Here is a 12761-nt window from a genome sequence, read left to right on the forward strand (position 1 = left end):
AACTTTTGCATAGCAAAGAAAACCATAAAGTGAAAAGACAACCTATGGAATGGGAGAAAATATTTGAAAACAATGCAACTGACAAGGGCTTAATGTCTAAAATACATAAACATAAACAGCTCATACAACCCAATCGAAAAATGGGCAGAAAACCTAAAGAGTTTTCCAAACAAAACATACAGATGGTCACAGGCACAAGAAAAGGTTCTCAACATCACTAATTATGAGAGAAATGCAAATCAAAGCTACAATGAGGTATCATTTTGTACCAATCAGAATGGTGACCATTAAAAAGTCTACAAATAACAAATGCTGGAGTGTGTGTGGAAAAAATGGAATCCTCCTACAATGCTGGTGGGAATGCAAGTAGCTGCAGCCACTATGAAAAACAGCATAGAGGTTCCTCAGAAAACTAAAAACAGAATTACCATATGGTCCAGCAATCTCACTCCTGAGCATATATCTGGACAAAACTACAACCCAAAAAGATACATGCACTCCTATGTTCATAGCAACACTATTCACAATAGCCAAAGACAGAGACAATATCCAAGACATGGATACAACCTAAATATCCATCGACAGATGAATGGATAAAGAAGATGTGGTACGTATACACACTGGAATACTACTCAGCCATGAAAAAGAACAATGCCATTTGCGACAACATGGGAAAGACAAATACCATATGATACACCTACATGTGGAATCTAAAATACGGCACAAATGAACATATCTACAAAACAGAAACAGGCTCACAGACATAGAGAACAGATTCTGGTTTCCAAGGGGTTGGGGGAAGGGAAAGGAATAGACTGAGAGTTTGGGATAGTAGATGCAAATTTTTACATTTAGAACGGATAAACAGCAAGGTCCTATTGTACAGCACAGGGAACTACAACCAATCTTCTGGGATAAATCATAATGGAAAAGAATACAAAAAAGAATGTATATACAACTGAGTCACTTTGCTGTATAGCAAAAATTAACACCTTAAAAATCAATTAAAGAAATATTAAAAAAAATCATCATCCACAGAAGGCAAAATAAATAGTACTGGAACAAGAGTAAACAAGTGGAGGGAGAAGGAAAATTAAGATAGTGAATCACAGAACAGTTGTTTACCAACTCATACAATTTAAGTCCATTATTTTAGACCTCAACTATTTAAAAGAACACGTATCTAGCCACACATATAATGAATCCCTTATTTATACTGATCCAAATAACTCATTATCATTATTTAACCAAGAACTGCTACCCTGTGCTCTAGTATGACAACTCTAACAAAGGAATTCAATTCTTCACCAAAGCTGAAGACTTTTAGCCTGTCATTCATGGGCTTCCATGATCTCACCTGAAATTTTCCATTTACACTGTACTACACCCCTCTGTGTACACTCAGTCTATGCTTTTGCAGTATTTGTCACTGTCACTGATAAGACTTAGTACAGAACCTCTATATATGGAACTGTAATAAACGGTACTGTATTTTTAAGAGTATATTAAACAAGACATGTTCATAAATAGGCTACCCAGTTCTTTAGCTAATTTTTTTTATTTAGGGTATCTCCATCTTTTCACCCTGAGCTAAAACTCATTTATACACATAACTAATTTAATATCTTGCTAAGGTTTCACAAAAGAGGAATGACGGCATGACACGAGTGACATTTTAAATGTGACACTTTTAAATAAGCATCAATTAAATGGTACAAATGTATCACAATTTTTATAAAAGAGAGGTATGTTGTGAGCTAAAAAGCTCAGACAAGATCTATGATCTATATTTTATACTTTAATACAAATTTTAGGACATAAAATGATATTCTCCATTCAAATCCACATTATTATCTGAAACACAATATTTATAAAATAAACAGCTCCTGCAACAAAATCAACAATAGAAGAGTTGTCTAAATTATTTTTTAATGGTCATAGTTGAGCCAATTTTCCTCATATTACCTATGAGGATTTAGCAGTCTCTTTAGGTTACTTGAATATAACCAAGAATGTCATACTGATAAGTAAATATTACAAATTAACTTAGTTAAACATTCAAGATAAAAGGACTGACTTCTGACTTAACCTAAACTCAAAATGAATTTTGAAAATATATTTTAAAATACCCTCCCAACCACTCTTAACACACTCCTTTATGTGTTCACACAGCATGTTTCAGGAGCTGTAATTTTCTGTGCTTCCATAGGTCTTTCTAGTGGGGCAGTCATCAATCATCTTCTTTCTCAATATATGTCTTTGCATTAATCCTTGCCATTTGCCGGGCCAAGTATCTGTCTCTTGCTGACGTTACAGTTTCTTCATTGCTCCGCTTTGCAAACTTGTTCACTGTCTCGTGCGGCCTCTCCTGCTCTTTGCCTGTCTCTTGGCATTCCTCTGTGAGTCTGTGTTTTGCTCCCAATGATGCTTCAGAACTAGAGGGTTTCTCTGGGTTTCTTTCTTTGTCCTTTTCCATGTCTCTCATTTTACTGGCTCTTTCCTGGTTAACATACCTATCCTTTGCCCTAGAATTTGGGCTGCTTTCCTTTCTGTCTCGATTTCTTTCTGAAGATTCAACACTGACTTCTCGTTTTTCTCTATCTCTGTATTTATCACTGTTTTCATACCTTTCTTTTCTTGCTTTCACATGCTCTTCCTTTTCTTTGCTTTTCTCTTCCTTCTCGCATCCTTTCTCATTGTGTCGGTCATAATTATTTCGTTGTCTGTGTCTTTCCTGTTCTCTGGAGGGATATTTCTCCCTGTCTTTCTCCCTTTTCCATTCTCTGTCATTTCTTTCTCTCTCGTCTCTTCCCCTCAGTCTCTCTTCTTCATGCCTCTTGCAGTGGGAATCTCTGTGACTGGACTCTCTGTGCCTATGGGAATCCCTTTTTTCTTTTCGAGAATCACGGTTAGTGTGGTAGCTGTCCTGCTCCCTGGCTGGTCTCTCTTGGTGTTCATCTTCCCTTTTCTCATGGCCTCTTGACCTGGAACTTTTTGTGTGGCACTGGGTGCCATGTTCTCTTTCCTCACTAGATGACGGTGAGCGGGCAGGATTCCTGTGACGCTTGGAGTCATTGCTTAGGGTCTCCGTGCCCTTTTCCCTTCTGCAGTTCCCTTTATCTTCCTCCATTTCATCATTCTCACTGCTCTTAGCATCAAAGTCACTGTCTGCATCTGGGTTTTCCTCTACTTTCACACCAGTTTGGCGAATGCAGTTCTCAGGAGGTATTCTGCTCTCTGAATTTACTTCATCAGAATATCCTTTTGATTTCTCTTCTTTTATCCCAGACCTTAAGAAAAATAATGTAACACAAAATGCCACATTATTAATAATAGTAAATAAGTTCTATAAATAAATTCATAGAATTTTTATCAGTACTTAAGTCAATACACTTAAAACTGTATATACTTTCTGATTATCCCAAATTAAAAAAGGTGCTGATGTCTATTTACCTGGTAAACATCTATCATTAGTATATTCTAATCATTCAGATTATTTTCAATACTGGTAGAAATGAAAAAGTAAAAATCAGCCCTTCTGTATAGACCACTAGAACCTTCAGGTAGGGGTCTGTGGAAGGTCTTCCTTTTTGCCAAACATAGACAACAAATAATTAGGAAAAGGCATATTCTGGAATAAGTACTAGTTTTCAACAAGAAGTTCAAGTTTGGCTCTTTGATGGATTTTTATTTTTCTTTCTTTCTAAAAAATACTTAAAATAGTCCTGGAAAAAGATGAAGATAAATTTTTTTCACCACAAAATGGTGACAAAATCTAATTCTAAATATCACTAAATAATCCTTCTCACCATTGAAAAGGCATCAGCCTCCTGCTATACCCCTCAGCATCTATTATAACAAAATGGAAACATGTGAATCCATCCAGCTATTATGATCAGTTACATTAACACTGTTTACAACACCTACATTTTCCCAGCTGATCAGCATGGTTAATTTATTTATATTACTCACACATTCATTCTCAGTTATCACTTATTCATCACACAAACAAAGCAACAACTATGGTTCTCAAGGAACTGCTTTCCTTAGATACAAATTTAGAACAAATTTTACCTTCAAATATATTTATGTATATATATATTTATAGCATGATAATTTCACTATTCCTATATCTTATGGGCTTCCCAGGTGGCATTAGTGGTAAACAACCCACCTGCCAATGCAGGAGATATAAGAATGCAGGTTCAATCCCTGGGTCAGGAAGATCCCCTGGAGAAGGGAATGGCAACCCATTCCAGTATTCTTGCCTGCAGAATCCCACTGCCAGGCTCCCAGGACAGAGGAGCCTAATGGGCTACAGTCCAAGGGGTCGCAAAGAGTCAGACTTGACTGAAGCAACTTAGTATGCCTAATATCTTATAATTTTATTCAAAATTCCTCCAATCCTTACTTTCTAGACCAGTACTAATAGAAATGCCAACAGAAATGAGGAATTCCCTGGTAGTCCAGTGGTTATGACTCAGTGCTTTCATTGCTGAGATCCAGGTTCCAACCCTGGTGGGAATTAAGATTCCACCAGCTGCACAGCATAGCCAGAAAAAAAAAAGTCTATAGAAATGGTAATGTCCATATCTGTGCTGTCTAATATTGTAGCCAGTAGCCAAATGTGAGAATGGAGTACTTGAAATGTGACTGATGTGACCAAAATTTTAGATTTAATTTAAAGAGCCACATGAAACTAGTGGCTACATATTGGATAATGCATTTCTAAGCCCCTGATTATGTGAATCTTTATGTTTTACAGAGGCTAGGTCCTACTTATGAAAAGATACGTTTTTCTTTTTATATACTATCTGAACATGCATGCAGAATTACTAAAATAAAAATATCTTGAACTAAAGGTTTTTTAATTAAAAAGCTGTAAATCTCTAGTTATTCATTCAATTAGGTCAGGTTTGGCTGACAACAAAATATGCAATACTACAGTCCTCTACTTCCAGGGAGTTTAAATGATCATAGGATCACATCAGAACTCAAAGGCAGTATCTTTCTTCTAAATATTCCATATGCCACATCTCACCTGGCTTCACGAAAGCTGCATGTAGGTACTTCCTCTTCACCAACTGCTTGATTTAATAGGTGCCTATAAAATCCACTGAGATCTCTCTGCTTGGTTACATCCAAACGTGCTAAGAGAATGAAAGCAAAAGTGAGAATAATATATTCAACAAGGCAAAACGTAGTTCAGTTTTACAGGCACAGAGTATATAACATAGTGTATAAACTGGTTTCTAGATCTATATAGTCTAAGGCCAAATTTGGCCTGCTGCCTTTTTTATCAATAGATTTTTACTGGAATGTAGCCCTGTTTATTTACTATCTCATCCTGAGTGGTGCTCTAAATGAACACATAGTACATGCTGAGATCAAGTCTTACACATGTGGTTTTCATCCATTTAAAGTTGGTAAGCACTTGACAAATAAGCTGTTTATAATTACTTATTTTACTTTGATCATGAGAAATGACCATGAGTAGAAAGTACTGCAGTAAAGCATTAAGATATTTTTTGGCCTCTGCACATCTTTGTTCTTTCTTGAATTAATGTTATTCTTTTTGTAAATGCCTAGTTAATGCTCCTTGGGTGATGTTAGTTTTCTCATCTCAGGAAAATATGATGACTAGGATTTAAATCTCAGTTTATATTCCCTTTGACAAATGCTGTGCTGTTACACCTTGTAATCGATGTTTTTACATTTGAAATCATTTTCTAAGGCAATGACTTGTGGTGATTATAGTTTTAAGCAACAAAATAAGATATAATTAGAAAGTTGAATAGATATAACAGTTACTAAGAGTGCAACTGTGTTTTTACCTAAAATCTTCTATTTTATACTATATAACATCATATACTTTGTACCCTGTATTCACATACATAAATTATGACAACATTATAATCTAAAAGTTCAGTGACCAAGCAAATGGCTACCACAGGGCAGGATTCTCCTATTTCTATTTCCTTCTACCCTTCTCCCTCTTTCATTTCACCTTCAAGTGCAGCAGCTCTTCTTTCCCTTTCTTCCTCTTCAGCTCTCTCTTGCAGTTTTTTCTTATAAGCAGATGTTACGAATGCCTCTTTATCATCAAATTCTCCCTTTTCCATTTCTCGTTCTCTCTGTATTTTCTTTTCCATTCTTTTTTCTTGTTCCTTTTTTCTAATTTCAACTGCTTTCAGTAAGTTGTGAATGTACTTGGGCTAGGGGATAAAATAAGATTATTTAGGAGACAGTCAAAGACAATGAATTGTTAATATTGTTATCACGAATTCATTAATATAGAAAGTCAAACAAATAGGATCAACTTCTCAAAATTTAATATAAATTTACTAGCAAGATTGAAAATAAAATTCGTTTCAACAGAAATTTAAGTATAGACAGAATTATTGAAAACACCATTTTCTTTTTAAATCTCAAACTAAATAGGTAATTTTCCCACTGTTTTTCTCACCCTTTTTATAAAATGGTATTTTTTTATTTCTTCAGACATGTGAACAGGAAAGCTTTCCAACTAGTTTTTTCACATTAGTTGAAATACAATTATTTAAAATAGTAGCTTTAATATAATTTTACACCACTACTTTATTTTAGATACTGTAAGATGTAAAGATCCTTAAAAACAAGTCTATGCTTTGTGAAAGAGTGATAGAAAATTTGAAATTATCTCATTCAATCTCCACACCTTTACATTTTCGTCAAACTAAAAATTTGATTGTGATACACGTGGATGATTCAGTTAACAGCTAGGAAGCAATAAAAAATTATAAAACACAAATAAACATAAACAGGAGGAGAAGTACAAAGACTTGTCTAAGAAAAACTTTCAAAAAATAATTTGAAAAATTTTTAAAGCAAAAAACAAAATTTATAAAATTGTTAGATAATTCTCTTGCTCCTGGTTGCTGCTGCTGCTGCTAAGTCACTTCAGTTGTGTCCGACTCTGTGCGACCCCATAGACGGCAGCCCACCAGGCTCCCCCGTCCCTGGTTAGGATACTTTATATATAGCTTCCTAGATTCTAACAAATCCATGCTATCTGGAACGAGGGGCTCTTTACATTTTATATACCTAAAATTTTTTGTCAGATCATTCTCGTGGTGAAATAAGAGTAAGATACAAAATGCAGGTCAAAGTCAAAGAAAGTTTGTATTTTCAGCTACAAACCTTTCGGTCTTTTCCCAAAAGCAATTTGGGGTTGCTTTCTTCCTTCTTTTTCTGCATTTCATCATAAATACTGTCATATTCATATACAGTAGAATCTTCTGCGAGAGCCTTCTGAATTTCAAGTTTGGTCTTTAAAAAAAAAAAATTGAACATATTTCAAAATTTGAACATATTTCAAAAATATGAGCCAACTAATAGATACCAAAAAAAGTCTTAAGTAGTTTTTTGGGGATAGGATCATAAATAAGAAATATATCATAAAAATTGTTATCAACCACATTTTAAACTTAAAACACTTAGAACAGAGCCTTATATAGAGTAAGTATTAATTAAACATTGTGCTGTGCTTAGTTGCTCAGTCGTATCTGACTCTCTGCAACCCCGTGGACTACAGACCCCCAGGCTCCTCTGTCCATGGGATTCTCCAGGCAAGAATACCAGAGTGGGTTGCCATGCCCTCCTCCAGGATATTAAACATTATTTATTATTATCTATTCACTTAAAGATAAATAGTAGTGTGTTTAGTCCCTCAGTTGTGTCCGACTCTTTGCGAGCCCATGGACTGTAGCCAGGCTCCTCTGTCCATGAGGTTTTCCAAGCAAGAATACTGGAGTGGATTGCCATTTCCTCCTCTAAGGGATCTTCCTGACCCAGGGACTGAACCCGAGTCTCCTGTGTCTCCTGCATTGCAGACGGATTCTTTACCCAATGAGCCATCAGGGAAGCCCCAAAATAGTTATCCACATCGAAAAGTCAAACGGACTAGGGTATAACTTAGGAACATCAAACCTTAATTTTGAGATGCCTATATTACATATTAAACTTTCAATATCATTTTTAGTTGTGTTACCAAATAAAATGTTCAGGTTTCAAATGGTAGGAAATACTTTTCTTTTGTAATTGAAAAATGCTTTATTTTTAGAGATGTCACCTCTAGAATTTAAGCAATATATTCACTAAAGAAATGACTTTGCAATACAAGTAGTTTAAAGAATTTTTTGTCTGATATAGTTTTCATTAAAAATATTTTAATAATTATAAGGAACTTTTTATTTATTTTCACTGAAGTGTAACTGACATAAACTATGATTTGACATTTGTGAAATGATCAGTAAGTCTAGTTACCATCCGTCACCATACAAAGCTCCAGAAAAAAAAAAACAACTTCCTCAAGTGACAAAAACTTTTAAGATTTACTTTCTTAACAATTTCCAAATTTGCATACAATGTCTATAGTCACTACAGACTATATTCACTATGCTGTATATTACATCACCATGATTTTTTAAAAAAATAACTTGAATTTTGTACCTCTTGATGCCCTTCATCCATTTCACCAAGCTCCCCAATACACTTCCCCTCTGGCAACTATCAATCTCTTCTCTATGAGTTTTGTTTTGTTCAAATGTTTTGTTTTTTAAATTCCATGTATAAGTGAAATCATGAGATATTTGTCTTTCTCAGATTTATTTCATTTAGCATGACAGTCCATCCATGTTATTGCAAACGGCAATATTTCATTTTTTATGGCTGAGTAGTATTCGTGCGTGTGTGTGTAAACACTCCACATCTTCATTATCCGTTCACCCATCAGTGGACATTTAGGTAATTTCCGTATTCTGGCCATTACAAATAATACTGTAATGAACACAGGGGTGCATGTATCTTTTCAAATTAGTATTTTCACTTTCTTTGGATACATACACAGAAGTGGAATTGCTGCATCCTGGCAGCTCACACTAGCAGGAATTATTAAACCATGCAACCCACTGTCAGAATGTCAACTGAAAGCAGAAATGGGTTTAATCTAGAATACAGCAATAAGGAACTAATTCTTCAGTGTGTTTTTATTCCTTAAAATTTACACAAGAAACCTGAAATCTATGCATATCAAGAAACATCTTACACATTTTCAAAAAAACAAGTGTCAAGATAAAATTATTTAATACACACCTACTGTGTAGTCTCAGTTGCACAGATCCCAAAACTGATACTTTAAATGTGAGCTGAAATAATTACTTCACCAAAAACATTTAATTCACCCTTTCCACCTTACCTGTTTCATTGCTTGCTTCTTGGCAGCTTCCCTCTGAAGGCTTTCACTCACAGAGGTCTATAAAACAGGAAAATGATGTCACTGTTGAAACCAATATAAAAGTTCTTTTCCAGTATCCTGGCAACTAGTTCCTTACTTATGGTTAAAAATACAGTATTATGAATTAACATTTTCAAGGTCATTTCCCTTAGGAGATGAATTTTTAATTTAAGTCATCAGGATATAAGAGAAAATAAATTGGTATGGGACAAGATGAGGTAACATGGATTTTCAGTCCCAGCTTCAACACTGTAATTCAACTTCTATGGATTTCAATTTGCTTTGTGTGCATATATTAATGTGTATGTGCTGAGTTGGGGAGGATTGGTGCCTTCCAATACTAAAATGGTATAATTCCCCAAAACAAAATGCACATTATTTTAATATTCAACACTGAATATAGTATATCACACTCCTAGTACACGCTGACAGATTAGGGACTGCCAAAACTACTTGCTGTTATAATCATTCAATAAATATGTACCAAAAAGCCTACCATGACACTGTTCGAATTTCTGAAGATAGCAGAAAAACAAGTCTCTATGCTTGAGAGATAAATGGTCTGAAAGGAAAAAAACTAAAGAGCTAATTATAAATATGATAAGCAATATAATAAAGGGATTAAAAAAGGGGGCTGTGAGACTAAATGTCTGAGGAATCAAGACTTCCCAAGAGAGATATGATATTAGACCTCAATCAAAAGGAATTTCAGAGAAGGCAAGCAGAGTACAGAGAGCAGTAACCACAGGGCAAAAGTAAAGACTTGCAGCTAAGAAAAAGAAACAGAATACTTGGGAAAAACTGTTTGCCTTAAAGTTTAAGGCTTTGTAAATATCCTAACCAACATGGAAATATAACACAGTAAAGGGGTGCATTTTATGTTGTGCAAATTATATCTTGAAAAAACACTACTCATGAATTTATTTTTAACTGAAAACATAATTCTTAGCTCTAGAACTACAGTTCTCCAGCCTATTGACATTTGCTGTTTTCAGCTGTAGAGTATCAATTGGTGCATGCGTGTTTTCCATGGCAACAAACAAACAAAATAAATGAACTTATTTCTAGTTTCTATGACCATGCAGATGAGGAAAACTAATACACAAAAGCCAGACAGTAATAACAGAACACTAAATATGTGTATAGGCAGAGACCAAGTTTATTTTAGGTGACAGTAAACTGACTCCAACTAGAGGAAAAGATATTGTTAACAAAAATATTAATAGTAACTAAAATCTATAGTGAAAGTGAAAGCCACTCTTTGTAAGCCCATAGACTGCAGCCCACCAGGCTCCTCTGTCCATGGAATTCTCCAGGCAAGAATACCAGAGTGGACTGTCATTCCCTTCTGCTGGGGATCTTCCCGACCCAGGGGCTGAACCTGGGTCTCCTGCACTGCAGGCAGATTCTTCACCATCTGAGCCACCAGGGAAGCCCTAACATCTATAGAGTCAAGTGCTAGTATGCTAAGTATATTACTTGTGTATGACAAGTATTACTCATTTAAATCAAATGTCCCTGTTTTGTGATATGACACATTTTTCACTCATTAGAATTATAAACATGAAAATATTCAATATTCTAGTAAGCATATCTCATGAAATTCTTTCCAATGCATTTTGTTTGTTGTTTTTCACAGCTTGCAGGACCTTCATTCCCAAACCAGGGACGGAGCCTAGGCCTGGCTGTGAAAGTGCCAAGTCTTAACCATTGGACCAATGTCTCAGTCTGATTAGTGTATACTAAATTTATTTTTCTTAATCATAGAGTCAAGTTTCCTCAGGATTGACTAGAAGAGTAAATCCCCAGATGCTGGACTTTGCAATTATTTTTATTATGTTTTCCTCTCTCTCTTCCAGTCACCGTTCACCTGCTATTACTTTCAAACTGGTTGCTTCAACCTGAACTACTAAACTTGAAAAAAAAAAAAACACAAGGCTATTACTTTTTAGATGTTTATATAATGTAGAATAAGCAGAAGGGAAAGGCCTCTCCAATCTAAAAAGGTACATACATTTTGAGACATCTCAAGAGACTTTGTTTCCATGTTTATAGCTGTTTGGAATGATGAAATCTGACCTTTAAAAAAATCAGTTGTTATTACTTACAGGAGTGATAACATATGGAGAGAGTGATTTTACATATCCTATCCATCACCTTGTACCCCAGATTCCAAGAGCATCAGTGGATAAAGAAGTAACTGAAACTAAGCTGAAAAACTCAGGGAAGACTATCTTCTTTGGAAGTTCATCTGTTTTCTAGCTAAAAGAACTTAAAATGATTATTAATGGTGATGGCCAAAATGCCAACAACTTGTTTAAACACAGATAACTTAAAAAACTGAAAATAGCAGCAATAAAACTTTTGTGTCAGTAATAGTGATTCTATATAAAAATCAGTGCATGTATTAAATAACATTTTAAAATCTTCTACATAACAAACATAAGAGACTCTGGTTCAGATTCATGTTAGAGATGGTAAAATTAAATGCAGGATCAATAAGACTTTATATTTTAAAGGTCAAGTCTTTCTAGGTTTTAAGAGATATTCTTAAATTACAATACTAATACAAATGTTAAGACAAATTTAGTCTGGTTTCCATGAAAAAGAAGGATATGCAAGAGAAGATAAAAACGAAAAAGGTTCTCTTGCGTAAGTCAGGGAAGGTTTCATCTTACTGAATTCAGCAAAAAAATATGCCCTATGAATAAAATAAAACTAAGATATATAATAACTGCCAACATGTCAGTCTCTAAATTTAAGAGTTCCTAAAGGAAGAGGGCAGAATAATGGTCAGAAGTGTAAGCTCAGGAATCTGACTTTCAAACTGTTCTCTCTTACTAGCTGTGTTATTTCAGGTATGTTACTCATCTATACAATGGTATCCACCTCACAAGGTGATTTTGAGGATTAAATGAGATAATATGTAAAAACTACTTTGCAAGTATCTGGCTTAAAGAAGAGCTCAATAAACATTAGCTATCATTACTACCATTATTATTATTAATACTACGCTAATATTTAAGAATAGTGGGCAAAAGAAATGCTTATATTGAAACAAATGAAAATTAAGTTATGTGAAAATAGTAGCTACAGGTTTTTTTCCCTTGGAGTATTACAATTAAACCAAAGTGTTAACCAAAAAAGCATGCACACTATGTTCCACTTTATCAGTGTGCTTAATAAATATGAAATTGGAATTTACATGAAGTCGTAGTATAGCATGATTCAATTTGCAATAACTGAAATAGAAAAATATAGTCTGTTGAATATTTAAAAGGCGTACCTATTTTCTCTTGTGTGTTAAGATTCCTTAAGGTTTCATATTCAGGACACCAAAACACAGGAAAATGGAGGATGTGTACATGTGAATCCTTCACAAGCCATGGCAGCTGTGGCATAGCTAGAAATGGGCATTCTAGAACTGACAGTGATTTTACTAGCAACTATAAATGAAAATACTGCCCCAAGACATGAGATTAGAAAG

General features: G+C 34.7%; 1 protein-coding gene across 2 annotated transcripts in view; it reads right to left on the minus strand.

Moving 5' to 3' along the window:
• Positions 1 to 1668: 1668 nt before the first annotated feature.
• NSRP1 (nuclear speckle splicing regulatory protein 1) overlaps positions 1669 to 12761 on the minus strand; it is a 45871-nt gene continuing 34778 nt past the window's right edge. For both annotated transcript variants that reach the window (XM_006059512.4, XM_006059510.4), the window contains 5 exons: positions 9236 to 9292; positions 7180 to 7308; positions 6008 to 6215; positions 5042 to 5150; positions 1669 to 3290 (listed from right to left, as the gene is read on the minus strand). In XM_006059512.4, coding sequence (XP_006059574.1) covers positions 2231 to 3290; positions 5042 to 5150; positions 6008 to 6215; positions 7180 to 7308; positions 9236 to 9292 — 1563 coding nt within the window. In that variant the 3' untranslated portion in view covers positions 1669 to 2230. The remainder of the gene's footprint in view (positions 3291 to 5041; positions 5151 to 6007; positions 6216 to 7179; positions 7309 to 9235; positions 9293 to 12761) is intronic.

The sequence above is a fragment of the Bubalus bubalis genome, chromosome 3, assembly GCF_019923935.1.
Source record: "Bubalus bubalis isolate 160015118507 breed Murrah chromosome 3, NDDB_SH_1, whole genome shotgun sequence".
NCBI classification, from domain to species: domain Eukaryota; kingdom Metazoa; phylum Chordata; class Mammalia; order Artiodactyla; family Bovidae; genus Bubalus; species Bubalus bubalis.